At 48.6% G+C, this 25,750-nt stretch overlaps 1 protein-coding gene across 1 annotated transcript; it reads right to left on the bottom strand.

Moving 5' to 3' along the window:
• Positions 1-11,662: 11,662 nt before the first annotated feature.
• On the bottom strand, positions 11,663-25,489 carry LOC140917988 (mesothelin-like). The gene is made up of 18 exons (XM_073361517.1): positions 25,430-25,489; positions 23,897-24,112; positions 23,615-23,785; positions 22,285-22,431; positions 22,079-22,128; positions 20,862-20,982; positions 20,489-20,574; positions 19,697-19,826; positions 18,273-18,463; positions 17,448-17,538; positions 16,662-16,773; positions 15,781-15,965; positions 15,272-15,418; positions 14,895-15,028; positions 14,397-14,530; positions 13,573-13,667; positions 12,846-13,032; positions 11,663-12,120 (listed from the first exon to the last, which is right to left on the bottom strand). Exons 1-18 carry the CDS (start codon positions 25,487-25,489, stop codon positions 12,026-12,028), a joined length of 2,352 nt encoding a protein of 783 aa, XP_073217618.1. The 3' UTR covers positions 11,663-12,025.
• Between the last annotated feature and the right edge of the window lie 261 nt (positions 25,490-25,750).

Below are 25,750 nucleotides of genomic sequence, written 5' to 3'. Positions count from 1 at the left end.
AAGGAAGAGGGAATGGTGATTAGCACTGGAGGAGGAAGGAGGAAGAGGGTATCATGGAGAGGAAGTCGAATGGTTGCGAGGTGAAGCGAGGAGCTGAATCAAGGGAAGTAAGAGTCAAATGCAAAATCAGAGCTGCAGAATCGGCAAGGATGAGAGGAGAATGGCCCAGAGGAGCCTGCATTGGGTGTCTAACTGGGTAGATGTTGGTAATCTGTAATGTTACTCACATGCCTGGTTTCGGGACGTTGGCTGCCCATATGACTAGAGCATCTCAGCTCAATACCCACAGGGATTCGCCATCAGAAATCAAGCCAAAGCTATCACAAAGAGACAGAGACCCAGGGGAAGCAGGAGGGCAGTGGTAAAAGTAAGGAGGGACAGAAGCCAAGAGGATGTTGTGTCCGGTGGTGAGCGAGAGGTAGAAACAGGATTTCCTGTTACACTTTAACCCAGTTGGAATTAGCCTCCTGCTCTTGATATCCATGTTTCACGTACATCTAGCAGTTCAGCACGTTCAGTGATATTCCTTTTGCTAACGAGTCACCCTGGACCTTCCAGATTTTCCCTGCTGGGATCCCAGAGGACCAGTTAAAGCTGTTTGGCCAGTTATCACGCCGCTACGAAGGGAATGAGATCAGCACTTGGCGAGTGACTTCCGGTGACACGCTATCAGCCTTACTGGATCCGTCTGGCGGAAGCTGGAAGGCATCTGGGGTAAAAATGCCAGCAGCTGTTAACATAGCTATTGATGCGATAGAGCAAGAGACCAGGCTGCAGAGGGGCAATGGAAGTAGGAGCCAAATGTGCTGGTTTCCTTTACACAGGGAGAATTCTCAACTGCCCGGTTAGGGCCAGATTCTACCATCTTGTGCTGACGCAGCAAAGCAAAGTAACCAGAACAGGAGTAGAGAATCTGAGCCAATATTTAGAAAGATGGGTACAACACAGGATTCAATTTAACAAGCCTGCTGCGAGAAGTGAGTTTTGGGAGAGGTATTTGATGGAGGGGATGCAGCTATAACATGTACAGGGCCAAGGAGACTCTCCCAGGGGCATTGGCCAGCAGGCATAGATGAGCAAAGATCTGGATTTACATTCTTCCTCTTTTCATCTTGGCTGCGTGGGCTAGAATGAGTCAGTTTCTCTGTTCCTGACAGTCATAGCTTTGATCGCTCAAAGAATACAGTGTTTGTAGCAGTTACTATAGTACTCTTGTGTGTTTTTATAGGGAGGGTTTGTATTCCCTAAATAAATTCACCTTCTTTCATTCTGTTTTCCAGGCCAAACAACTGATCACTAGATACACGGACCTGGGGGGCACCTTAACTGGACCCTTACTTCAGAAAATTGGTGGTAGAGATCTGTGTGGTCTGGACGATGATCAGATTAATAAAATAAGCTCAGAAGCAATTGGGTAAATCATCTTTAGAAACGGAAGGGGCACTTTAATTTCATGAGTGAATCTTTAGACTCATGTTAGTGCTGAGCAGTGTTGAACACAACTCTGCTATTTCAGAGTGTGTTGTAACAAGCGCTCCTGAAAACCCTCCAGATTCCGGACACCTCTTGGGTCTGCAAAGCCAAGCTGGAGAGTTTGTGAGCGCGGTCTTGCAGCTGGGCACTAGCGGACCAAACATAGCACTGAGAGTCAGGAGGCCTGGGTTCTAGGTCTGATTCTTCCGCTGACTCGCTGTGTGACCATCGGCAAGTCACTTAACCTCTCTGTGCCTTCACACAAGTAACCCTTGCAAAGGAACTGATAGCTTGGAGTAAGGAATACTTGTGCTCGTAAGAGTTGAAAGATTTGCCTGCTATGGAGCAGGGCTGGTTGTAGGATCCCATTATGTGTGGGGGGGGAGGCATGTGGGTACTTTGGGGCCTGGGTGTCGCTGTTTAAAAAACAAACAACATTCCGAGTCAAGAGGCTAGTTGGATCACTACAAAATCTTGGATTTTAAGGGCTTTAAGAAGTAAAATTCGGATACTGCGTTGGTATTTGCAAAGATTTATAATTTCTATAACAGACGAGAACACTCCAATCTGCAGCTGTTCCACTGCTTATCACTGGATAATTTTGTACATATGTTTGACTTTCTGACAATTTGGGGCCCCTTGAAGATTTTTTTGGGGGGGAGGGAGGTGCAAATGTCCCCTTTGCCCCACCCCCTCCTCCGGTAGTGACAGCTCTGCTCAGAGGTTAGAACTATGGGTAGGAATGAAAAATTACAATAAACCTGGGAAGAAACCTTGGAGAGAAAATGCCAAAAAATAACAGGAGTGAGCTAATTGGAAAACAGTCGTTCTCAGGGAGCCTTGGGGTGATGCCGGGAAATAAATGATATACATGGTTGCACTCTGAGATGGTAGCAAAAAAAACCATGCAATTTTGGGCTGTTCCTGCAGAAATGTCATAGGCCAGATTCTTTGCTGTGCTGAGTTCATACTCAGCAGAGTGGCCAACAGGAGCTGCTGGCCCTGCCACCATTCTCAGTTTATTAGCCCTTATTCACAGGGTCAGATGGCTTGCCATATTTAGGATTAAGGAGTAAATCACCCATCCAATTAGCTATGGATCTTGGGAGGGTTCATCTGTTCACAGGATTGGGCCTTTGTTTGCTCTCATTCTGGGTAAGAGCCAACAGATTGTAACGTGCGACTTTCCCTTCACCTAGGACTGCTGGGAAATTAGACATTTCTTCTTGTTCACAAAGCAAGAAAGACCGGCTGTATGCAAAAGCCCGTGATGCATTTGCTATCCAGACTGGAACCAGTGCTTACTACCCTTTAATTCAGCCATATTTAGGTAGGTATTTAAACTTTTCCCTTCTCTTATTCCAGTGCAGTTGATACAGGACTGTTCCTCCCCACCGTCCTCCATCAATTGCCATAACTAGCAGAGATAGGGGGAGCTTTTTAGACACACTATTGATGTTTATAAAAGACATGCAGTAACCACCCTGCTCCCTGCTTGGAAAATGCTACCGCATCTGGAAGTTTATTAAAAACCCTACCTATTTTTATTAAGGTGGAGCTCCCGTAAAGGACCTGGAACACTTAGCAGGATCTAATATTGCCATGGATATTGACACATTTACTTCCTTAAAACCCAACGAACTGCAGGTATGTTACATGCATTCCTTGCATGCTCCTTAAACTGCTGGCTGATGCCTAGTAGAAGACCCCCAATTCCATTGCTCGAGACTCTACCAGCTGTCTTGGTACGGTCAGGCTCTCTAGTGGAATGTCCATCAATGCAATGCTGCAGAAGAGCCGGTGGAGAGAGATCCACGGGAAAGGGGGTTTATATTATTTATTATGCCGGTAGCACCGCTGACATGTGAGTAATGCTTTACACATTCACCGTCCTGAGGAGCTGACGGTCTCAGTAGACAGGGAATGTAACTTAACAGGAGAGAGGCTGCGGAATTATGTTTAGCAAGTGTTAGCGTCAAGGCTATTGTCCAATCAGAACTGTATGGGAGGGATTTGGGATTCTCTGTCTTTAATACATATTTTTTAAAACGTTATTATTTCGTCAGTAATCGTATTAGAAAAAGTAGCCTCTGGTGACACGGCCTGTTTGTGAGGTTGAACTGGTTTCACAAATGCATTGCAGAACCTCAGTGTCCAGAATGTGAAAAATTTGCTTGGGGTAAACCTCCCTGATCTAAACAGAGCTGAAAATCATCCCTCCGTGACCAGCTGGATCCAGAGGCACTATCAGACAGAACTGGACAGCATCCTGGGCATTGGTCTGCACGGAGGAATGTCAGAGCCAGTCTCAATGGCAACAACTAACAGTGGGACTTCCGCTACCCCTGATACCAGCACCACCCCACCTGCCACCACCTACAATGTCACCACCCCCCACGACATCACCACCCCACCTGCCACCACCTACAATGTCACCACCCCCCACAACACCACCTCCCTACCTGCCACCACCTACAATGTCACCACCCCCCACGACACCACCTCCCTACCTGCCACCACCTACAATGTCACCATCCCCCACGACACCACCTCCCTACCTGCCACCACCTACAATGTCACCATCCCCCACGACACCACCTCCCTACCTGCCACCACCTACGTCACCATCCCCCACGACACCACCACCCCACCTGCCACCACCTACAATGTCACCACCCCCCACGACACCACCTCCCTACCTGCCACCACCTACAATGTCACCACCCCCCACGACACCACCTCCCCACCTGCCACCACCTACAATGTCACCACCCCCCACGACATCACCTCCCCACCTGCCACCACCTACAATGTCACCACCCCCCACGACATCACCTCCCCACCTGCCACCACCTACAATGTCACCACCCCCCACGACATCACCTCCCCACCTGCCACCACCTACAATGTCACCACCCCCCACGACATCACCTCCCCACCTGCCACCACCTACAATGTCACCACCCCCCACGACACCACCTCCCCACCTGCCACCACCTACAATGTCACCATCCCCCACGACACCACCTCCCTACCTGCCACCACCTACAATGTCACCATCCCCCACGACACCACCTCCCTACCTGCCACCACCTACAATGTCACCACCCCCCACGACACCGCCTCCCCACCTGCCACCACCTACAATGTCACCACCCCCCACGACACCGCCTCCCCACCTGCCACCACCTACAATGTCACCACCCCCCACGACACCGCCTCCCCACCTGCCACCACCTACAATGTCACCACCCCCCACGACACCGCCTCCCTACCTGCCACCACCTACAATGTCACCACCCCCCACGACACCGCCTCCCTACCTGCCACCACCTACAATGTCACCACCCCCCACGACACCGCCTCCCTACCTGCCACCACCTACAATGTCACCACCCCCCACGACACCGCCACCCCACCTGCCACCACCTACAATGTCACCACCCCCCACGACACCGCCACCCCACCTGCCACCACCTACAATGTCACCACCCCCCACGACATCGCCTCCCCACCTGCCACCACCTACAATGTCACCACCCCCCACGACATCGCCTCCCCACCTGCCACCACCTACAATGTCACCACCCCCCACGACATCGCCTCCCCACCTGCCACCACCTACAATGTCACCACCCCCCACGACATCGCCTCCCCACCTGCCACCACCTACAATGTCACCACCCCCCACGACACCGCCTCCCCACCTGCCACCACCTACAATGTCACCATCCCCCACGACACCGCCTCCCTACCTGCCACCACCTACAATGTCACCATCCCCCACGACACCACCTCCCTACCTGCCACCACCTACAATGTCACCATCCCCCACGACACCACCTCCCTACCTGCCACCACCTACAATGTCACCACCCCCCACGACACCGCCTCCCCACCTGCCACCACCTACAATGTCACCACCCCCCACGACACCGCCTCCCCACCTGCCACCACCTACAATGTCACCACCCCCCACGACACCGCCTCCCCACCTGCCACCACCTACAATGTCACCACCCCCCACGACACCGCCTCCCCACCTGCCACCACCTACAATGTCACCACCCCCCACGACACCGCCTCCCCACCTGCCACCACCTACAATGTCACCACCCCCCACGACACCGCCTCCCCACCTGCCACCACCTACAATGTCACCACCCCCCACGACACCGCCTCCCCACCTGCCACCACCTACAATGTCACCACCCCCCACGACACCGCCTCCCCACCTGCCACCACCTACAATGTCACCACCCCCCACGACACCGCCACCCCACCTGCCACCACCTACAATGTCACCACCCCCCACGACACCACCACCCCACCTGCCACCACCTACAATGTCACCACCCCCCACGACACCACCACCCCACCTGCCACCACCTACAATGTCACCACCCCCCACGACACCGCCTCCCCACCTGCCACCACCTACAATGTCACCACCCCCCACGACACCACCTCCCTACCTGCCACCACCTACAATGTCACCACCCCCCATGACACCACCTCCCTACCTGCCACCACCTACAATGTCACCACCCCCCATGACACCACCTCCCTACCTGCTCTTGTCACCCCACTTGCTACCATCCACAATACCACTACTAGCCACTTCCCCACTTCCCCGCCTGCCACCACCCACAATATCACCATCCTACCTGCTACTATCCACACTATCATCTCCCCAACTGCTATTATCACCCCAACTAGCATCACCCACAATACCACCTCCCTACCTGCTACCTCCCCACCTAGTCCCACCCACAACACCACCTTCATCACCTCCCCCAAGAAGCCTGTCACTCCCCCCCAGCCCACCCCAAACTCCACCTCCCCATCTCCCACAAGCCCTGGCAAGACTGCTGTTCCCCCTGCACCGGCCACCACCATGTCTTCCACAACCATGATCACCCCCAAGACAGCCACTAAAAAACCAGCTACCAACACGACATGGCCACCAAAGCCACTACCACCAGGATACATCGTTCTTGAACCGGTCACCGGTATGTATCCGTACAATCATGAAAGTTAGGAAGAAGGAAAGTCTCAGGAAACAATCCCAGTGGAAAAATACCCCTTGACTAACACAGTCATTTGAGTCTCTTAATGACCAGCACCAGAATATGCGTTCTGTTATTCATAAGGGCACCCGTTACAGCTACTAGCAAATGAAGCAATGACACCCCACCGGGGAGTGCTATAATTTCACAGTATGAAACATGCCCCCCCCCCAGATACTGCGTGCATTGCAGTCCTGTCAGGCACATCTTAGCACACATTTACGCACACTCCGGGTATGTCTTCACTGCACAGTTCACATGGGCTCTTAGCAAGTGCAAACTCCCCTGCCATCCACACTGAAAAACCTCACACCAGGGTTTGGAGGTGCTTTGAGCTTAGGATTTGAGCCGAGGCTGCCAGTTCACATGGGCTGGAATCCACCCACTTCGCAGCGAGACTCCAGAATAATTATTCGAATTTTGGTAGTCCTCCAGTGCAGTCCCACAATCCCCTGCAAGGACAGACAAAGCCTTCTGCAATTGACTGGGAAAGAATCCTAGAGCATCTCAGCGCCATGCCTCCAGACCCACCAGGGCATGTGAGGAAGTAGTAATGCGCGTAGGGCTTTGCAGTGCTCCTGAAGAGAGATTTTAGCAGCCCTTATACATGCCAACTATAACAAAGGCTGAAGCTTCTGTAGGGCAGCATCCTCATACTGACCCAGCCAAGGTCCCATCCCTGAGCTGAAGAAACTCTCTCTCTGAGACAGAGGAGAGGTCAATGTCCACAGACCGTCAGCCCTTGGCCTTTTTGCTGCCTACAATGAGTGACATATTATAATATTGTTTGCTCAAATATACCTGCATGGCTGATACCCCAAACTCATTGCACATAGGCCCACTGAACCAGACGGTATTGTTCCTCAGTCTGTAGAGGGTATATAATATACGGGCTTGGGAAATGAAGCCAGGGGAGCTGAACTGGAGACAGCCTCGTCAGGCCTGGGCTGGAGGGCATGCGGGGGGTTACAGAGACAAATTCTTAAATGGCTTTTGTTCGAAAATGCTCGACTGTCATATAGTACAAAGTGCCGGCTACTCTCGTCAGTACAGACTGGTGTGGCTCCACTTAGTTCAGGGGTTTACTCCTGCTATACATCGGCAATGCCATCACCTCCACCAATACCGCTGGCCCAGCTGCCCTGCCCTAGTGCGAGAGGAAAGTCGGTCCTTTCATGTATAGTAAGTTCTATTCTACCACGCTCCCCACCTGTAACTAGCTGTGGGGCGCTGTGGCACAGCTGTGTGACGTTAGGGGGCCTCTAGGGGTAACAGGTGATGTAGGCCAAAAGGCAACACCTCTCTGTATACATACAATCCCGCCAGGAGTGCCTGAATGCAAACACGATATGCCATCACCCCTTTGGGTGTTCGGGTCTGACCATGCTGATCACATGGACAAGCCAAGTAATTCTGATTTTTATTCTTTCCATCATCCAGCATCAGGATCCAAACCAGCTTTCCGTTTGCTGGATGCCTTGTCCGCTACCATTGGAATCTCCATGTTGAGCAGGTTTCTCTAACACCACCGACACAGGCTCTGCCTTCACCGTGTTCCTCCTTCCTTTAATTCCTCCCCTGACCCAAACTAGCTGAGCTGGCAGCTGCAGACGTTTCATATCCCCCCAAGGGAAGCCGTGATGCCATGAAAAGCAAACACGCACAGTACATCACTCTGTTTCCCTGGGGCAATGCAATCATCCCTGAGAAAAGGGAAAGCACATTAGCACTATGCCAAACAGCACATTGTGGGTGTTGTCGCTCAGCCGTTTGGAGAGAAGAGCAGTACAAGAGCCTCACACCAGGACCCGGAGCAGCAGCAGAAAATCCCCAAAGGACCCTTCAGATCTGCTCACTTTGCCCCATCCATGGGTATGCAAAGTCTTCTCCAGCTGAACTCCCAAGGCCAAGCCCTTCTCAGGAGCAGCACCCAATGCCTACTCTGCATCTCCTTGGTCAGCAAGGGTGAAGCCAGCCCATAGGGTTACCTGGAGGAAAGTCCAGTTGTGGGGAAGGTTGCAGGGGTAAAGGACACAGACTGAAATACTGATTCAACAGGGGGCTGTGGTAGGGCAGATGCATTGCTGTTGTAACTCCACTGGTATCAACAGAGTGAAGCTAGCAATGAATTTGACCCACTTTTCTGTGCACGACACATTTACTACGCCTGGTTACAAATAAAACTAATAGGGCCAAGTCCCTGGCTGGTGTAAATTGCCACAGTGCCATTGAAGTCAAGGGAGCTGCAGCAATTTACACCAGCAGTGTTATTTGGGGGGGGTGGGGGGGGCAGGGAATCACCATTTTTCCTGCCAAAAAATACAAATCAAAATAAAGTGAGATGACTGTGAGTTCTCGTCTCCCAATACAACAACCTGGACCTCTCCACCATGCTGCGGTCTTTTCTCTGCTGGGGAGCAGTGTCACCATATAGCTAATAGGAACCTATCCAGGGGCCAGCTTCCGTTCCAAAATCTTTAGGGTTTCAGGCTGCGAGGCACGCATGAGGCTGGAAGAAACACATGTCTACTAGATAAATACTAGTCATAATACGATGATCAATTGTATTGTGGTTGGGTTGGGCTGCATATTGCTCTGACAAGGGGCTCCATTCTGCCACCCTTACTTATATGGCGTAGTACCTGAGCCCATAAGTAGTCCCATTGGAATCACAATTGAAACTCATGGAGTAAGTCACTGCCCACTGTAAGAGGAGCAGAATTGGGTCTATTATTCTTGCGCTATAAACACAATAGTGTCATATATTCATCTGACGGCTCTGCCAGAAATCCCATAGGTGTATTTAATTTGCTTTATTTTGGACTTATGAGAGATCTTTGATCAGGATTTGTTCAAGCCATGCCACAGCCACTTGGGTGGGAACGTTTATTAAAAAGAGTGTGTATGGATTACCATTTTACTGCTGTATAGGCAACATCAGGCAAACTATTTTACTTTTTCCTAACCATAGATGTCCCTTAATGTGTACAATGCTTTCAGTTTAAGCTGTCTTTCCGCTTAGTTTTAATAAAATATACCAGTTCCTTTCATAGATTGTTTTGAGTTCCTCTACCTGTTTAGAACTGCAATCTCTATTTCTATCTATCTCCTCCAACCAGGCTTGAATTCTCAGTTTTATATTCCAATAACTCTCCTATAAATTCTCCCCAATGAAGTGAACAGAGGGAAAAAACGGGGAAGGGAACCTCAGAGTTTGTCTCTGCCCTCCAGGTCCTCTACCTTCATGGCTCCTTACCTCATGGATTGAAGAGATTCTTATACATCTTCTTGCTGAGGGCAAGTCAATGGGGCGAGTAGACTGAGTGAGTGCTCATCCATGTGAGGAAAGGTTGCACAGTCTAGCCAGAAGTGAGCAGTGACTTGTAGGGCTTTCATTAAATGTGCACGTGACGTGGTCACAAGCAAAACACATGGGTGTTAGTGTGATAGCTGTCTAACCCCACCACTCCATTCCAGGTTTTGCACAACGTCCAGTTCACACTGGAACAAGCCATTTTGGAGTGGTTAGTCAGTTCTATAGAGATCTCCAGCTAGGATTGACAATGTCAATAAAGCTGCAAAATTATTTACCTTACTGCAGAGATCCCGTGTATTCAAAGTTGTGGTGACCTGTGGCACAGCTCTGTGTCGCTCATACTCACCTAAACTCTGCAAATGTGTCAACTGTGACACTTCCAAGCTGGAAATCCTCGTTGACCCATGAGCATTTGCTCCTATGTTATCAGAAAAACGAGGCATCTAAACAAAATTAATGGGGCGCAAAAGGTCTAGACTGCATAGCTATCTGCTTGGATGAAAGATATTGATATATTCCTCTGGAATGCCTTTACTTTCTTCTCCCTCTCTCTGGTTTTAACCAAAAATTCCATCTTGGACCTGAGAAACCTTCCCACTGAAAGTTTTGTTGAACCTGGTACATGCCATGAAGTTTCGGTTTCGACAAAAATCAATGTCTTCTGATGAAAAACAGATGCCCTGAAAATTTCCCAGCCAGCTCTGCTTTTAACCCTGTGGCCCAGTGCCAGAGGCTGCCCCTGGTGAGGAAGATTCTTTATTGCTTCCTGAACATCTGGACTGTCCTCAGCTCCCCTGCAAGTGACATCAGCCACAGGAGAAGTAAGGGCAACTGAACTTCTGTCCACTCTACCACTACTCTTCTCCACTAGGGCAAGGGGACCCTGGCTGGGGGCACAGGAAGTGAGTGGCACCCTCTTGACAGCACCCTGGCTGGCCACAGACAACCCATCCTGGCCCTCTGAGAGCATCAGCAGCAGAGTAGGAGGCAAGGGGCTGTCTGACTTTCTTGCCATCTCTGTGCCCCCAACCAAGTCAAGGGAAACTAGTCAGTGACACCAGATCTCAATGTCTCCCAGGCACTCTATTCCACACCTGCTGCCCATAAAGAAGAGGAAAACATGGCTAATGTCTGTCACGTCTCTCTCTGGTTATAGAACATGCAGCGTGCAGTGGGGCCTGGTTATAGCCACAGTCTATATTTACAAGGACCATCAGGGTGTGCACACAACAACCTGATCTTATATTTGCCCTCTCCTCCTATTCCAGCCCCAGGGTTTGTCGCAATCACTCATTGAGCCAATCAATGCAATGCAAGTCTCAGGCTGGTGTCCAGCAGAGATTCCTGACTGCATTCTTCCCCTTGTGGGAAAGCTGGCCCAACATGCTTAGGTGACTCATTGAGGCCGGTAGGGACAGTACCACCTTTTCAGTGCTCACTGAGGTGCAAAATAGCTGAGTGTTAAGAGGAGGATTAAACTTTCCCCAGCCAGAAGGGACCAGGGCTGAAAAACTTCAGCTTTTGCCAGCAAGGCAAGGGAAGAGTAACAGACACGTTCGGGATTCCTGAATGTTTATTTTGGCCAATACTCACAAAACAATTAAACCCTGTTCTGTGCATCGCAGAACGGAGCATGGCGCTATTAATCCTGCCGTCTCGCTTCTGCAATTTTCAGCCCAGTTTGTTTTTTGTTTTTTTTAAAAACCACCCAGCGACTTCCATGCCCAGTCCACAGATCCTTGCAGTGGACAAACAGCAAGCTTTTGATAAGTTATTGGGCATGCCCGATATCCCGATACCAGCTCATCTTCTAACCCCTTTGCCTACTGGGCTAATACCATACAGGTTATGTGGTAAGATTAGGATTATTTATTATTTGCATTGTGTGGTAGGGCCTATGAGCCCCAGTCATGGGCTAGAATCCCGTGGCACTAGGTGCTGTACAAATGCAGAACAAGCAGAGGGTCCCTGCCTGGAAGAGCTCACAATCTTGTTTTTGAACTGAATGAATAAAAAAAGGAAAGCAGCTAAGATGGCTACTGCTTCTGCACATGCTGCCTGCTGATATAGGGTTTCCCCTCAGTTGTATATTTCTGTGTCTTCCTGTGACACGCCGTAGAGAAATCAAGATTTAGTTCCACCTTCCTGTTTCCTGGGGTGAAGATCTTCATGACAGGAATGAAGTCAGAAGAAAACTTAGGAGCAACGCAGGCAGGAGGTGGAAAGTGCTGACATTGGTCCTCAGAGAGGCTGATGTTGGCTCTAGAAAAAGGAGAAGAAGAGTTACATTATAGAGAATATATTATATATATTCTACAGAAGAAATATAACTGCCGAGGAACTGAAAGCTCAGCAGCCATCATTTCCTGTCCTCTCTAGTAACATCCATGGAAGATCTGCAACCCCCTGACTAGGACTTTGGAACAACTGAAATATCCCTCCCAAATTATCCATCCCAGGTTTCATCGAACATCCAACACATGCTGGAATGGGACATGTTTGAAGTGTCTAGTTGGTTCTATTGAGTTCTCCAGACAGAATGGATGTTTTCAATAAAGCTGTTGGTTTATTTATCTTAATACTGGGCTTTACTGCTTAGATTCAAAATCCTGGTAAATTATGGCACAGAACGCTTTACTGACATGCACTTACAGAACGCTTTACTGACATGCAACTGTAACCCCCACACCTCCTGGGCCGTGGTGCTCTGTCCCTTCTGCCGGCACCGAGACCACTTAGAGAGAGACAAATGCATCTACTCTACAGCCTTAGCTAAGGGCCATATGGCTGTTAGCTCATGCAGCAGAGGGTCATGCATTTAGCTCCAGAGATCCCAGGTTTGATCCTGCCTGCCAACGACTGGAGTCTGTTGGTGTCACACAACTGTGAAACTTCTTGACCAGAAACTGTCACGACTTTCCCTGCTTTATCAGAAAAAGAGGCGTCTAAGCACAGTTAATGGAACCCAAAAGCCGTGTATTTCATACTTTCAAACTTGGGTGGAATACTGATATATCCATCTGGTATTCCCCCAGTGAGCCCAATGCCCAGTTTATCCAGCTCGGACTGTCTCTGCAGTCGGATCCAGTCCTTTGAAGGTGAATTGTATTGTTCTTTTTTCAGATCTTCAAGATTTAGTCCCAGCAAGCCCTTGATATCGTCAGCTGTTAGATTCTAGGGGAAAAGCAAAATAGAACAGTTGAGGGCAAGATTTTCAAAAGGGGCTTCTGTATTGTAAATAAAATGTAATATTACCAATAATATTTCTGGCCCAGACCAAAGCTAGGAGGCTCGGAAGTAAGCTTTGGGGGGCAGGCATTCTCTTCTAAATAAGTGTTTGTAGAGTGCTGAGCACAATGGGGCCCTGGTCTCGACCGCTGCTGCTACTCCTAGAGAGTCTGATCTTGGGAGAGTCCCGAAATCTGGATAAACATCCAAAATGAAGCTCCAAACCAAATCTGCCTTCCTTTGGAGGCAGCATCCCCCGGGCTCAACTCAGATCTCACTTCCACTGGTGTCACTCCACTGATGGAGTGACTCACCCAGGCCCGACTCCAATCTCACAATGGTTTTACACTGGTGTCACTCCACTGAGTGTCACTCCACTCCACTCCACTTCTGACTGACACCAGTGTAAGTGGGATCAGAATCAGCCAGCCAGTGCCTCGCAGACATGAGTCAGGGAGCAACTTTTCACCGTACGGTCAGACTCACCAGCACAGAGTCTTTTTTCAAGCTCATGAAGGTTCTGATATCCATGTTCACGTTCTCTTTGCTGAGAGCTCTTAGGTCCTCTCCAGGAGCACCGGCTGGTGTGGGAAAGAAACAAAATAAAGCAAACCCAGAAAGCATGGCTAATGTTCTGAGACAAACCCACAGGGATCCCCTGGCAATCCCTTGGAAATCAATGGAGTCATTCCAGGGATGACTTTGGCCCCAGATGTTCAGTGATTGTGAAGTGTGCAAATAACTGTGAGGCCATGAAGGGCAGACTGTTTCTAGTCTGCATAGACCTTATTTGCCAGGTCGTGCTGATTATGTGGCCGTGCTGATTATGTGGTCGTGCTGATTATGTGTTATTTACACCTTCATGGTATATGCAGCCTCCATGAGCCTGGGGCCCCCGGCAGAACTCTCCCATAGAGACGGAGACTAACTCCTTGAATTCTAGTCCTGCTTCAAGTTGTCCCATCAGACTGAATACAGTCACATCAGTCTCTACAGTGAGTCTCTCCCATCCATGTGGAGCCCAGCAGAGGTGTCTGTTTGGGTCCATCAGTGTTTGATGTACAAATTTGGGGGGGATTTCACATCAGGCAGGTTTGCACCCCCTCAATCTCTTGTGAAAGTTTTGCACAGCTGTAAAATATAAAAGGGCCTGAAACCAACACCTCCGATCCAGCCCTCCCGAACCTTCACGTCCCAGATCCAAACACTCTCAAACTCTGCGGAAGTTCTGATCTGGACTCAACCGGAAGGCTCAGCCCATCTTGACTGTCAGGACTGCTTTATGTTGGTCAGGGAGTCCTTCTGCGTACTTAGATATGGCTTGATGAGGTTGTAATAAGCCGGGAACTGGTTGCGTTGGTCGGAGAAAGCTTGTTTAGCTTTGGGGTACAGGATGTCTTTTGTAGACTGAGGGCAGGCGGAAGGGTCCAGTGACTTGGCCATTCTGAGGAAAGGGAAGATTTGGGCAGATAAAAGCTTGCATCACTTCTCCCTTTGGAAATCTTGCACCATCATGGACAATTATTAGAGTTTCTTTTTGCTATACATGAGAACCCTATGCCCCAGTACCCACTGAGAAAAGTCAAGGGTTGTAAAGAAGAAAATAAGCCAATAGTCAGAGAGAAGTTAAGTCAAGTGACATGCCCAAGGGTCACACATCTCCCAAGTGGCAGAGTCGGGAGTACAGTTCCTGACAACTCGGTACTAACCACCATTATAGTTCACGCTGCTTCCTGGATTAGTTTGTGTTTGATGAAGAGAAAAGGAATGGGAAAATAGAAACAAAGAAGGTCGAATCCTTTACTCACATGAGGTTGCTGGGCTCTATCATTTTCAACTGGGGCTCTGACAGAAGGCACATATATCTTCTACCAATTGCATTCAGAGCAGTGACGCTCAGTGGGTTTCCCAAGTCAGTGTATTTTGTGATAATTACAGCAGCCTACAAATGTTTTTAAAAAGAAGTTGAATCACCTGGAAGTATTCCTCCCTCCCCTGCCCCCCAGAGCGAAGCAAATGTCCACTACGCACAAAACCAAAAATAAAATACAAAAGGTTGGTCCAGTGATCCAGGATGGGCCACCCAACTTTGAATAAAATAAGCAGCTCCCACAAAAATAAGGCTCTCCCAAACCATGGAGCAAACCCAAACAAACAAGTAAGCGTTGAGCTGGTAGCTTATTACCTGCTCATCAGGAGGCTCATTGCTTAGCAGGAAGGCAAGCGTATTTGCTGAGGTTATATTCCATTTTTTAATGTCGTCGATGGTGACAAAGGAAGAGATGGCCCCTAGGTTGGGAATTATCTTCTCAGGGTATCCGTTGGGATACATCTGTGGACAAACGGATATTATAATCATGGTAACTCACTATATTTTTCTGAGGGTGTCAGAGAGCTGTAGGGCAATGGAGAAGCAGGACTAACAGGTACACAAATGAATAGATCTGTTCTCTTTCCCTGCACATGCTCCAGTTCCTTTCCCCAGTACCCCACCCACGCACACACCCGCTCTCTGCATCACTCTTTCACCCACACTCGCAGTCTGGTCATGCTCAGACACAAGCTCACTCCGTCTCCTCCAGCCGTCTTGGGAAGGAGAGAGCTGGACACGCTCTCTGGATCTCTTTCCTGACAGCTAGAGCTTATAAACAGATGCACAAGTAGATGCTTTGATGTTCTTCCGCTGTGCATTACCTCATCCAGCTTCTTCTTCAGCACAGCCATTTGCTGATCAGTGAAGGGGTACTGCGCCATTTGGGCCAGATGCGCCACCAGGGTGCCACCCTGCAAACAGGCCTGTAATTCCTCAGGGGTATAGTAAATAGGCATGAGCTCATCCATTACCACCTCCTCTGTTATCATCTTATCCGCCGGGCACTCTGTGGAAGCAAGTATCAGACATCTCCAGCGTGACAGGGCTTTTGCTTTAAGCGTTGAATAATTACAGCCTCATAATCCTGCATTATCAGTTACCCGAAAACCCAAGACGGGAGAAGACAATTAGAGCTAAATGGTGCCTTTAGGGGGCGCTGCAGCAGTTGCACAAACCCTCCAGAAATGTAGACGGAGACTGCCCTTTAATAGAGTGAAGGGAGGGGATGGATGAAGGCTCTTCCCCTCTCCGTTCCTTCTGAGGAGTCTAGCATCAGCCATCGCACCTGACACACATAGCCCCTCCAAGTGGTGGGCATATGCCCAGCTCTGCCATGGGGTACAAACACTGTGGGTGAGAAGGCCTCCTTGGGCCCCCTCAATCTCCTGGTTCACCTACCCGAAGCCAGGCACAACTGAGTGAGCCCTTTGCCTTCCTCAGTTTCCACATGCCAAGATCTAACTCAGGATATTATTAATAGCCAGGAGACCCCCCCCAGCCACCTAGGCCCTTCCATGGAACTGGGTCATCAGGTGGGTTTGGGGTTTCCCAGGGTTGTGGCAGATGCAAGGCGGAGCTCTGGTTAGATGTTCACGGGAGGCCCCACAAGAACCAGCCTGAGTCCTGTCACTAGGGCCAAGGGTAACTAAAAACAGAGGAGCGTCAGGCTGAAATCGATGTGCCGAGGTAGCATCCCACGTACCAGCAGCGCGTTTCCACCTGGAAGGCAGGAGGTTTTTAACAATGGAGGCCAGCTGCTCCCTCGGCAAAGGTGAATCATGCATAAAACTTTTCAGCCAAGGGGTTAAAACGTTCTGCAAAGAAAATAAATCAGCAGGGGTATGAGGTTTGCAGCTCCTGTATGTTTCTCTGTGACCACTTACATAGCCAGGAACCTTGTCACTCAGCTGAATGTTTACAAGAACTATGGAGACTTGAACTCACCACCACCTGCTCCAGGTGTTAGTGACCATTCCTTGGCGAGCCAAAGAAATCGCTTCACTGATGCAGGCATGAAGGGGTGGGAGACTTTCAAAGGCTCAAGCAGGTCTGGTGCGTTCTGTCCACTAGAGGGCAATGGTGCGCACACACCCCCCCCCCCACACCAAAGTGTAGCTACCCCCTGTACTCCCTGTTCTATTTAAATAACGTTGCATAAACTTTCCCAGTCACCACCTACAGCATTACTTTAGCGTGTTCAATCTACAGTGTGATAATCATCTAGATCTCTATTCCTGCCAGTTTCACTGGAAAGCTGGTACCCGTTGCCACAATAACATCACTCGCGACATACACAAACTGGTGCTATAAAGCCAAGCCTGGCCAGTAATTTAGCCACACTAAATAAAGCTGTTTGCAACAGGGGCTTGGTTTTGCACTGGTAACAGCAATGGGAGTTTTGCTATCCATTTCACTGGAAGCAAAGTCAGGCTTTGTACACACACCTTGGACACTTCAGGAAGCAGGCAGATGCCTGTTGGTAACATACCTGAGGAATCTTTTGCAAGATATTACGATCAAATAGATGGAACAGTCCACTGAGCTCATTCAGGATGGAAGCTGACCAGTTTGAAGGGGGCCTGAAAACAGGAAATCGTGCTTGATCAGCTTCCAGAAGAGGGAGAGCTACTTTGGGATCCTTTTCGTACTAGGAGCTGCAGGGCTTATGGCCTTGTAACATTTTGATTGAAAAAAAAATATGGAAATGTTTGCATCATATAATCCTCTCACCACTTTTCTCCAACAGGAATCGTCATCACTGGGGATATGAACTCTGGGATCGGTGAGCCAGTTTTAATAATTAAATTAATACAAAGAATGAATAGCAAAGAACTCTGAATTTTTATAGTTGCTCATTTCATGCAAGGATCACAAAGCACTTTCTGCAGGCAGAGAAATTACTGCTACCTTCACATTAGATGGGGGAAGGCACAGAGAGATTCAATGACTTCCTATTCAGCAGTCCGTGTCACAGCCAGGACTAGAACTGCAGGTCTCCATAGCTCACAGGCTAATAATGCTTAACTATTAGACCATCCAGCCTAGATCTATACTGCCACCTGAATCTGAGTCAAAACCTCTGAGGTTCAGAAAAGTTTGGTTAACTTATTTCTCCCCACCCCAAGTTTGTCTTGCATCTGCCTTTCCAGGTGTTGGGCAGGTTCAGAAGGGCTGAGACTGTTAAGAGAAATGGCAGTTCTAACTATATTTCTGATCCAACTAGAAACAGGTGGGAAAGCTTGTTCCCAGAAGCTTCATCTGAACTGATCGGCTCTGTAAACCCCAAAGGAAGCAAATCCAATGGCAATCCTACCCGAACTGAGTGCTTCCGCTGCTGAGGACATTTCTAATAGCCTCTTCTTGACTGGGCACGAAGGATTCACATTGATTTAACTGTGGCAGCAAACTCCCATTGGAACTTCTGATGTATTCTTCACCAAGGTCACAAACCAAGTGGCCCAGAATCTCTGCGTTTTCTTCGCTCACCAGGGTGCCAGGAATTTTCTAGGTTCATAAAATAGATGTGATCAGTAAAAAGGGAAGAATACTAACTCTGGAGAATTCACAGTGCTCCTGACCATTCGTATTCCCTAGCGGGGAGTCCTAGACACAGAGTTTGGATCTGGATTGTGGCTTGAATTTCATCCACAGGCCTTTGATAGAGGCCAGGCTTGTGATGTGTGTATTTGGGTCTGTGCTTCCCCAGAGTTCATGGATAGATGTGGCTTGGGCCTCTCTATCCTTTCTGCAGAGGTTCTTGCTGTGCAGGCTAAGGATCTAATATGGGAAATCAACCCTCATGCCTCCAGGCACAGACTCAGTTCTGCAGAGGTCAGAAAGGAATTTCGCCTCCCCTGTTCAGCACTGCACACTGGGCTAGGTGCATCTGGGGGTGGGGCAGTTTTGTTGGTGTAACAAGCCTGCCTTCTCGCGGAAGCACCTTTCCTGATACTTTCCTTGTTCTCCTGTCCTGCCGGTGACCTAATCCCTCACCCCTTCCTCTGGTACTGGACTACCAGGACCAATGGCAGGATAGGACACTGGACTAGATGGACAAATGGGCTGATCCAGAATGGTTCCTACAGCTCTTTTTTTTCAGGTGACACTTGTTTCTACATTCTCAAAGCATCTGAGATTCATATGTTAAAAGACATGGGCCAGAGCACTTCCTTTCCATAGCATTATCCCAAATTCATGGCCACTTACAGAAGAATTCCACAGGTGTCTCTTTACTACAGTCTGTGACCACTCAGAACCTCATCCCTCATGGGTATAGAGTTCAGATCCCTCTGCTCCAAAACCACAGAGCTAAAGGACACTGTCTGTTAGCTCTGAGCTGTATAGGGCTTATGCCACACAGGTGAACAGTTCTGAGTCCGTCCCACCCAGGTCAGTGGTGACACTTTCACACTAGTCTCATTGCAGTTATATTCTGAATCCCATACGGCTCTTGGGTTCCGTACAGGAGAAATGTATATTGTCCTCTGCGGCCACACAACCCTGGTGGCTGGAGAAATTTGTGTGAGCTGACAGCCTTGGAGACTATGATCTGGGGGAAAGGCCACGCAGCCTACAATATAGCGTTCAGGTTTTGTTGATTTGCAACATTCATTCCGTCAAATGTTAAGAATTAAAACTCAGCCCCTTTTCCTGTTTGCAGATACACAATCATTGTTCTCAGCCCAGCATTCAGTTCCGGGGACCCTGGATTGTTCATCCATGTTACTGAATGCATACCAAACAAGCTAAAGCTTCCAATAGCAGCTGTTTCCGCTGCGGGGAATCTCTCTGCAGCAGGTCAATGTTTGATTCCCCAATGTTACTGAAGTACTGTTGACAGCTTCCTGTCCCTGCATAATCTGAAGGGCTGGAAAGGCAAACACTCCATGAGCACCTTATTAAACAATACATTTGTTAAGTTCAAATCCACGTAAGCTGAAACACACCCCCTGTCCCATCATCCATATTCTACAGTTTATTTCACATCCCAAACATTTGCAATTGTTCTTCCCAGAGACCCGAATGTGTCTCTCTTTTCAATTACTTTTCTCCCTGGGAAATCTGCTTTGAAACCCAAGCTAGCGCTGTTCACGTCTGATGCTCTGGATACAGAAGCCCAGCAGGATATCGGCAGCGTAGAGAAATTCGGCCGTACAGTCTGACTTTTCTGGTTCACTAGATGTTGCAAGGGAAAATATTCACAAAGCCAGGAAGGAATAAAAATCCATTGTGTTCTAAAAGGGAGACTATCAAGACAAAAATACATTTTGCTAAGCAATCTGTACCTTTATTATTAACACCCCCTAGATTATTACCACTAAAAGAAGTTAAAAATCTAATTCAGTTTTCATCTTTTCTGCAGTTTGTTTTCTTATTGCATTTCATTCTACTTGACTGATGCTGCCCAGATATGATGGGGATGTGTGCATAGACTGATGCATCGCTAGGTATTTTATGGTATTCAGTGACTCTGTTCCTTCTTTACCCAGCTGGAATAAGGCAGCAAGATGAAAGCCTTTGTGAAGTTACCTTAAAAACAGCAGCATGTCTTTCGGATAGTTGTCTAAATCCTTGGGAATGCCGTTGAGCGTCACCCTCTTAGCCAAACAACTCAGCTGAAAATAAACCAGAGTTCAGATGAAAGAAGAGAAAACAACAAATATCTCTTCTGGGGGGGAAAAACAGAGAGAGTGGTGCTAAGTCTGAAGAGGTTTAGGTTCTTCCAAAACCTTGTTAGCCAGGTTTTGACCTTGCCAAAGTAATGGCTGCGATTCAGAGTCACATGTGGTTCAGAGCTAGGACACATTCTCCCTAAAGCGTGAGGGTTCTTGGTAAATGGGCTCAGCCTTGGAACATCTTCATGACAACAGCAACGTGGCACTCTGTGTACGTGGGGACTGACCTGGTCTTCTCCTAGCTTGACATTCTTCTGCTTCATGGCTTTGGCAAGCTGCTGAAATCTCTCTGTTTCCATCTCATTGGCTGCCGCACAGATGAAGCCTTGGAGGACAGAAGGGGAAAGTCTGAAAATCCAAAGGAAGCAAGTTAGGTGCAGTGAGGGAGTCCTTCAAAAAAGAAGAGTTGGTACTGATCTTCTAGAATTAACATGCATACAGTAGCATACATGGGGTGCGGGTAGGCATACCAGCCAGGAGGCTGTACATCCTCAAGGATCCTTCTTAGACTGGTTTAACCTGTTCCTCCCGACTGTTCAAAGACTAGAGCGAAATAAGGTTTATTAGGAGCGCCTCCTTGTCGTTTGGGGAGAGGGGTAGCTCAGTGGTTTGAGCATTGGCCTGCTAAATCCAGGGTTGTGAGTTCAATTCTTGAGGGGGCCATTTAGGGATCTGGGGCAAAAATTGGGCATTTGGTCCTGCTTTGAGCAGGGGGTTGGACTAGATGACCTCCTGAGATCCCTTCCAACCCTGATATTCTACGATGTCCCTCCCAGCTCTTCTTCAAGCCCTAAAATTCCCCATACTTGGGGTCATCAAGAATAAGTTCAGGGTGGGAGAACAGTTCTAGCCAAAGGCTCCATGCTGCCCTTTATCTATTGCAGTCCAGGAGGCCATCCTCAGCCAGATAAACATGGTCAAGGGACTCAAAGAGGCAATCAAAGAGCAGTAGCATTTCTCCCAACAGAAGCTGCCCAAGTTGGAGGAATTTCTTCATTATTTCTCCAGGGTCCATAGAGCTGGAGCCCTTAAAAAGTGAATTGCTTTCCCTATAAAAAAGCATATATTGTAAAATCAGCATGACCTTGATTCTGATTCTATGTTTGCCCCAGACACACAGCAGCTGGAGAGAGAGACAGGCCCCATAACATTTTAGTCATTGAAATAAAACTGCAATAGGGTTTCTCAATTAGGACTGTTTTCTAGAGACAAGCAAAGTACGCTAAGGCCTTCGAGAGGCAGTGGGCCTGGGCCAGGAACTTCATTTTAGGAAACATGCCTAGTTATGGACAAATGTTGCAAACCACCTGTAAGCGTAACCCATTCTGTTGGGTTTTCCGGGCCTGTCCTTTCTCTTACGATGGCTGAATTTGAGGAGCACCTGCAAATCAGGACAATGGCTCGGCACACATGGAAAAGCAGAGAGAGGAAAAAGAAATGTTACCTGCTGAAGTTGGACTCTGTCTTTATTACAGCATCGAAAAACATGGCGGCCTGCAGAACCAAGCCAAAGAGAATGTTAGAGTGTCACTCAACACGTTCCGACCCTCTCGGTACATTCAGCTTTGTTCTTAGACAGCTCATGGGGGCAGGGCTGAACTACTGCACATGCCCCCAGCTGCAACTGACGGCAGTGACGAGATGGCTTACTTGTTCCCGGCTCCACAGTTTCTGGTTGAGCTCTTGAACGCTGGGCTTTTCGTTACCAAAAGCCAGCAGTGATTTGGGGATGTAGCTCGCCAGACTGTTTGGGACATATTTAACCAGGTTGATGGGGCTCCCTGCAGCTGAAGCAATCTGAAAAATATAACAACCCCCACGCGGAGGTTAAAAACAGCAATCATCGGGAAGGGAATTACGGGTTGAAGATGAGCCAGGCAGTTTTCCCTCTGATCTTCTGGGTATTCGCCAGAGAATTAATGCCAAGGAATGTTTTCTGCTTGGCATATCTATCTGACTGTGAGAGCTGCTATGAGTCAATGCAGTGGTGCAGGTGAATCTGAAAGGTCTGCCAAAGAACAGTGGCCTAGGGCGATGTGTATCTATCTGTGAGGCCCAGGCAGACAGAGCAAAGAAGAGTTCCTTGCAATGCCTGCCTTTATGCCTTAACATTGTTCAGCAGGCTAGAAATTGGAGTCAACATAGATAATATCTCAGCCTGCCAAACGGCACAGTTCATGGGCAATATTGTGACCAAAGACATGTCAATTTCCTAACTCTTCACACAGAGCTTTGGCAAGTTAGAATAGCACAAACTAGAATGTTGCTATAAGCCAGTCCTTTGGGAGTCTGACAGCTGGCTTTGAATGCCAGTCGGAAGTCATAGGCTCTCCTGCCGGCCCGTGACACTGAAGAGGGATGGGGAATTAGCCGTGGTCTCTTTCTGCTTTGTCTGAAACAATTCTCACGTGAACCTGAGGTGTAAAATCGTGGTCAGCAGACGGGCTGATTCCCTGCAATTGCAGCAAGAGTGGCATGTATACCTATCTCCATTAATCAGCATATAGAGAAGGAGCTCAGCAAACCGGAATATCACTCTGCCCAGGGGAGGGTCTCTGAATGGCCCTCACAGCTGTTCACATGCTAGAAGCCCTAAACCTTCCATCCATCTCAGGCTCTTTCCCTGGGAGTGGAATTCTCCATGAACCAGGTTAGTTCCGTTTTTACTCCCTTCTGACAGAGCTGTGGCCTGTGCCTAAAATGAGACCCGTCCAAGAGAGATATCAGGCTTTATTATGAGTTATCATGGCAGGAAGCCAGGACCATCCCACCCACACACATTGCAATGCCACGCCCCTGCTGTACAGCCCTGTTAGTAAGTGCATAAATAAGCCAGGCAGAAAATTGCCTCTGCAGGTATGCATGTTGGGTCACGCCTATGTGTAGTCACAACACAGAGTGTTCTCAACCAGGAAAAGTCACGATCCTCCTCAGGCTCTTCCTACAAGTGACACCACCTTAAAAGGAAAAGTGACCTCACCTTTTCCACAAGTGCCGCTTTCAGAGCAGAGGGCATGGTCACTATCTGCTTCGCAAACCCAGGGATCTTAACAGCTTCCAAGATCACTTTTGGAGGCAGACTTTGAAGTCTGCTGCTGCTTAAGCCGGCCACCAAACTCCCTAGTGCTGCCAGGTTTTGTGCATCCAAGATCTGCAGCATAATCATAAAGACGGGCAAATGATTGGCCATACATCAACAGATTAGATCTACAAGACAGATAGACCAGATGCAATATACACACATGGCTTGTGCTCTTTGTACCTGATAGCCAGAGTTGAATAATTTGTTAACGATAGCGCTGGACTGTTCAGCATTCCAGCCATAAACTTCACTCAGGGAAGGAAGAGACGCTTTGAGGTCTCTGTTGCTGGTGCCATTCTCAATCTGCGACATGGAGAGCCCGACTGCAGCCTGACCCAAGGCATTCAGGGTTTCGGGAGGGAATCGTTCAAATTTGTTCACCAACAAGGTTGCAACCTGCAAAGAATCCACAGTGACAGAGGAGCAATTCAGAATATCCAAGATGGTGAACCAGCTCCCGGAGGAGGGTCATTTCAGGTTCCTTGTCTTTGGAAGTCCTAATCACTGGAATTTTACAGAGAAGACCTCAGTGATGGTGCCAGTAGCATGTCCACGTTAAGGAGGCAGTGTATTCTAAAGCAGGTGTTCTCAACCAGGGGTACGCGTACCCCTGGGCTACGCAGAGGTCTTCCAGGGGGGACACCAACTCCTCTAGATATTGGCCCAGTTTACAACAGGCTACGTAAAAAGCACTAGTGAAGTCAGTACAAATTAAAATTTCACACAAGGACTTGTTTATATGGCTCTAGAGACAGTGCACCAAAATGTAAGGACAATATTTATTTTCCAATCGATTTATTTTATAATTATATGGTAAAAAGGAGAAAGTCAGCAATTGTTCAGTGATAGTGGGCTGTGACATTTCTGTATATTTATGTCTGATTTTGGAAGCAAGTAGTTTTTAAGTGAGGTGAAACTTGGACAAATCAGACTCCTGAAAGGGGTGCAGTAGTCGGGAAAGGTTGAGAGCTGCTGGTCTAAAGGAATGAAAATGGGACTAAGCAGAAAGGTCTAATCCAGGGGTCGGCAACCTTTCAGAAGTGGTGTGCCGAGTCTTCCTATATTCACTCTCATTTAAGGTTTCGCGTGCCAGTAAGACATTTGAACGTTTTTAGAAGGTCTCTTTCTATAAGTCTATAATATATAACTAAACTATTGTTGTATGTAAAGTAAATAAGGTTTTTAAAATGTTCAAGAAGCTTCATTTACAATTAAATGGAAATGCAGAGCCCCCCCGGACCGGTGGCCAGGATCCGGGCACTGTGAGTGCCATGGAAAATCAGCTCGCATGCCGCCTTTGGCACACATGCTGTAGGTTGCCTACCCCGGTCTAATCCCTGCTCTCTGTCTGTCTGTCTAGGTCCCCATTCTGTGGACAATGCTGCAGGATCTGAGCAGCGTTCAGACATTTCACTCAGTCACTGATTGGACAAATCATTTCATGTGTCTGTGCCGCCATTTCTTCACCGGTAGAATGGGGATAATAGGACTTCCCTGTCTCGAGGGGGAGGGGGGGGAATGTTTGCAAAATGTTACTGGGGTGCTAAGTATTATTAACATGGTGCAGGGTTGAGCTCTCCCCTTGCAAAGCGCAAAGCAGGGGCATGGAAATGTGTTTGTATCCACTGGGAGCATTGCTCTTTCACAAGCTCTGGAGAAGGGCTCGCACCTCAGCAGGGCTGTGAGCGCCAGGGCACCAGCCAAGGGCTTTACCTGCCGCTCCTCGGTTGTCAGAGAAGGTGCAGGCCTCTCCTCGCTGCTGCCTCTGTGCATCGGACTTGGGACACAGTTTTTAGTGATCCTCCGAGCCAGACTTAAAGCATCCTTTCTGACAAGGCCGCTCACTGCAGAGGGGCTGAGGTAGCAAACCAATCTGTCTGGGAGGCTGGAAGTGGGCAAAAGTTACAAGTGTTAACGGAGGGTCTGTTCCATCCACCAATGAAAGGCAAATGTGTATCTTGTGGGATTCTGCAGGGGATTCTACATGCCATTGCAGATTTCCCACAATCCCCCTCGGCTTTTGTGCTCTTCCAA

The sequence above is a fragment of the Lepidochelys kempii genome, chromosome 10 (assembly GCF_965140265.1).
Source record: "Lepidochelys kempii isolate rLepKem1 chromosome 10, rLepKem1.hap2, whole genome shotgun sequence".
Classification (NCBI taxonomy): domain Eukaryota; kingdom Metazoa; phylum Chordata; order Testudines; family Cheloniidae; genus Lepidochelys; species Lepidochelys kempii.
The sequence above is the reverse complement of the archived record's forward strand: the minus strand, read 5'-3'. Positions and strand labels throughout refer to the sequence as shown.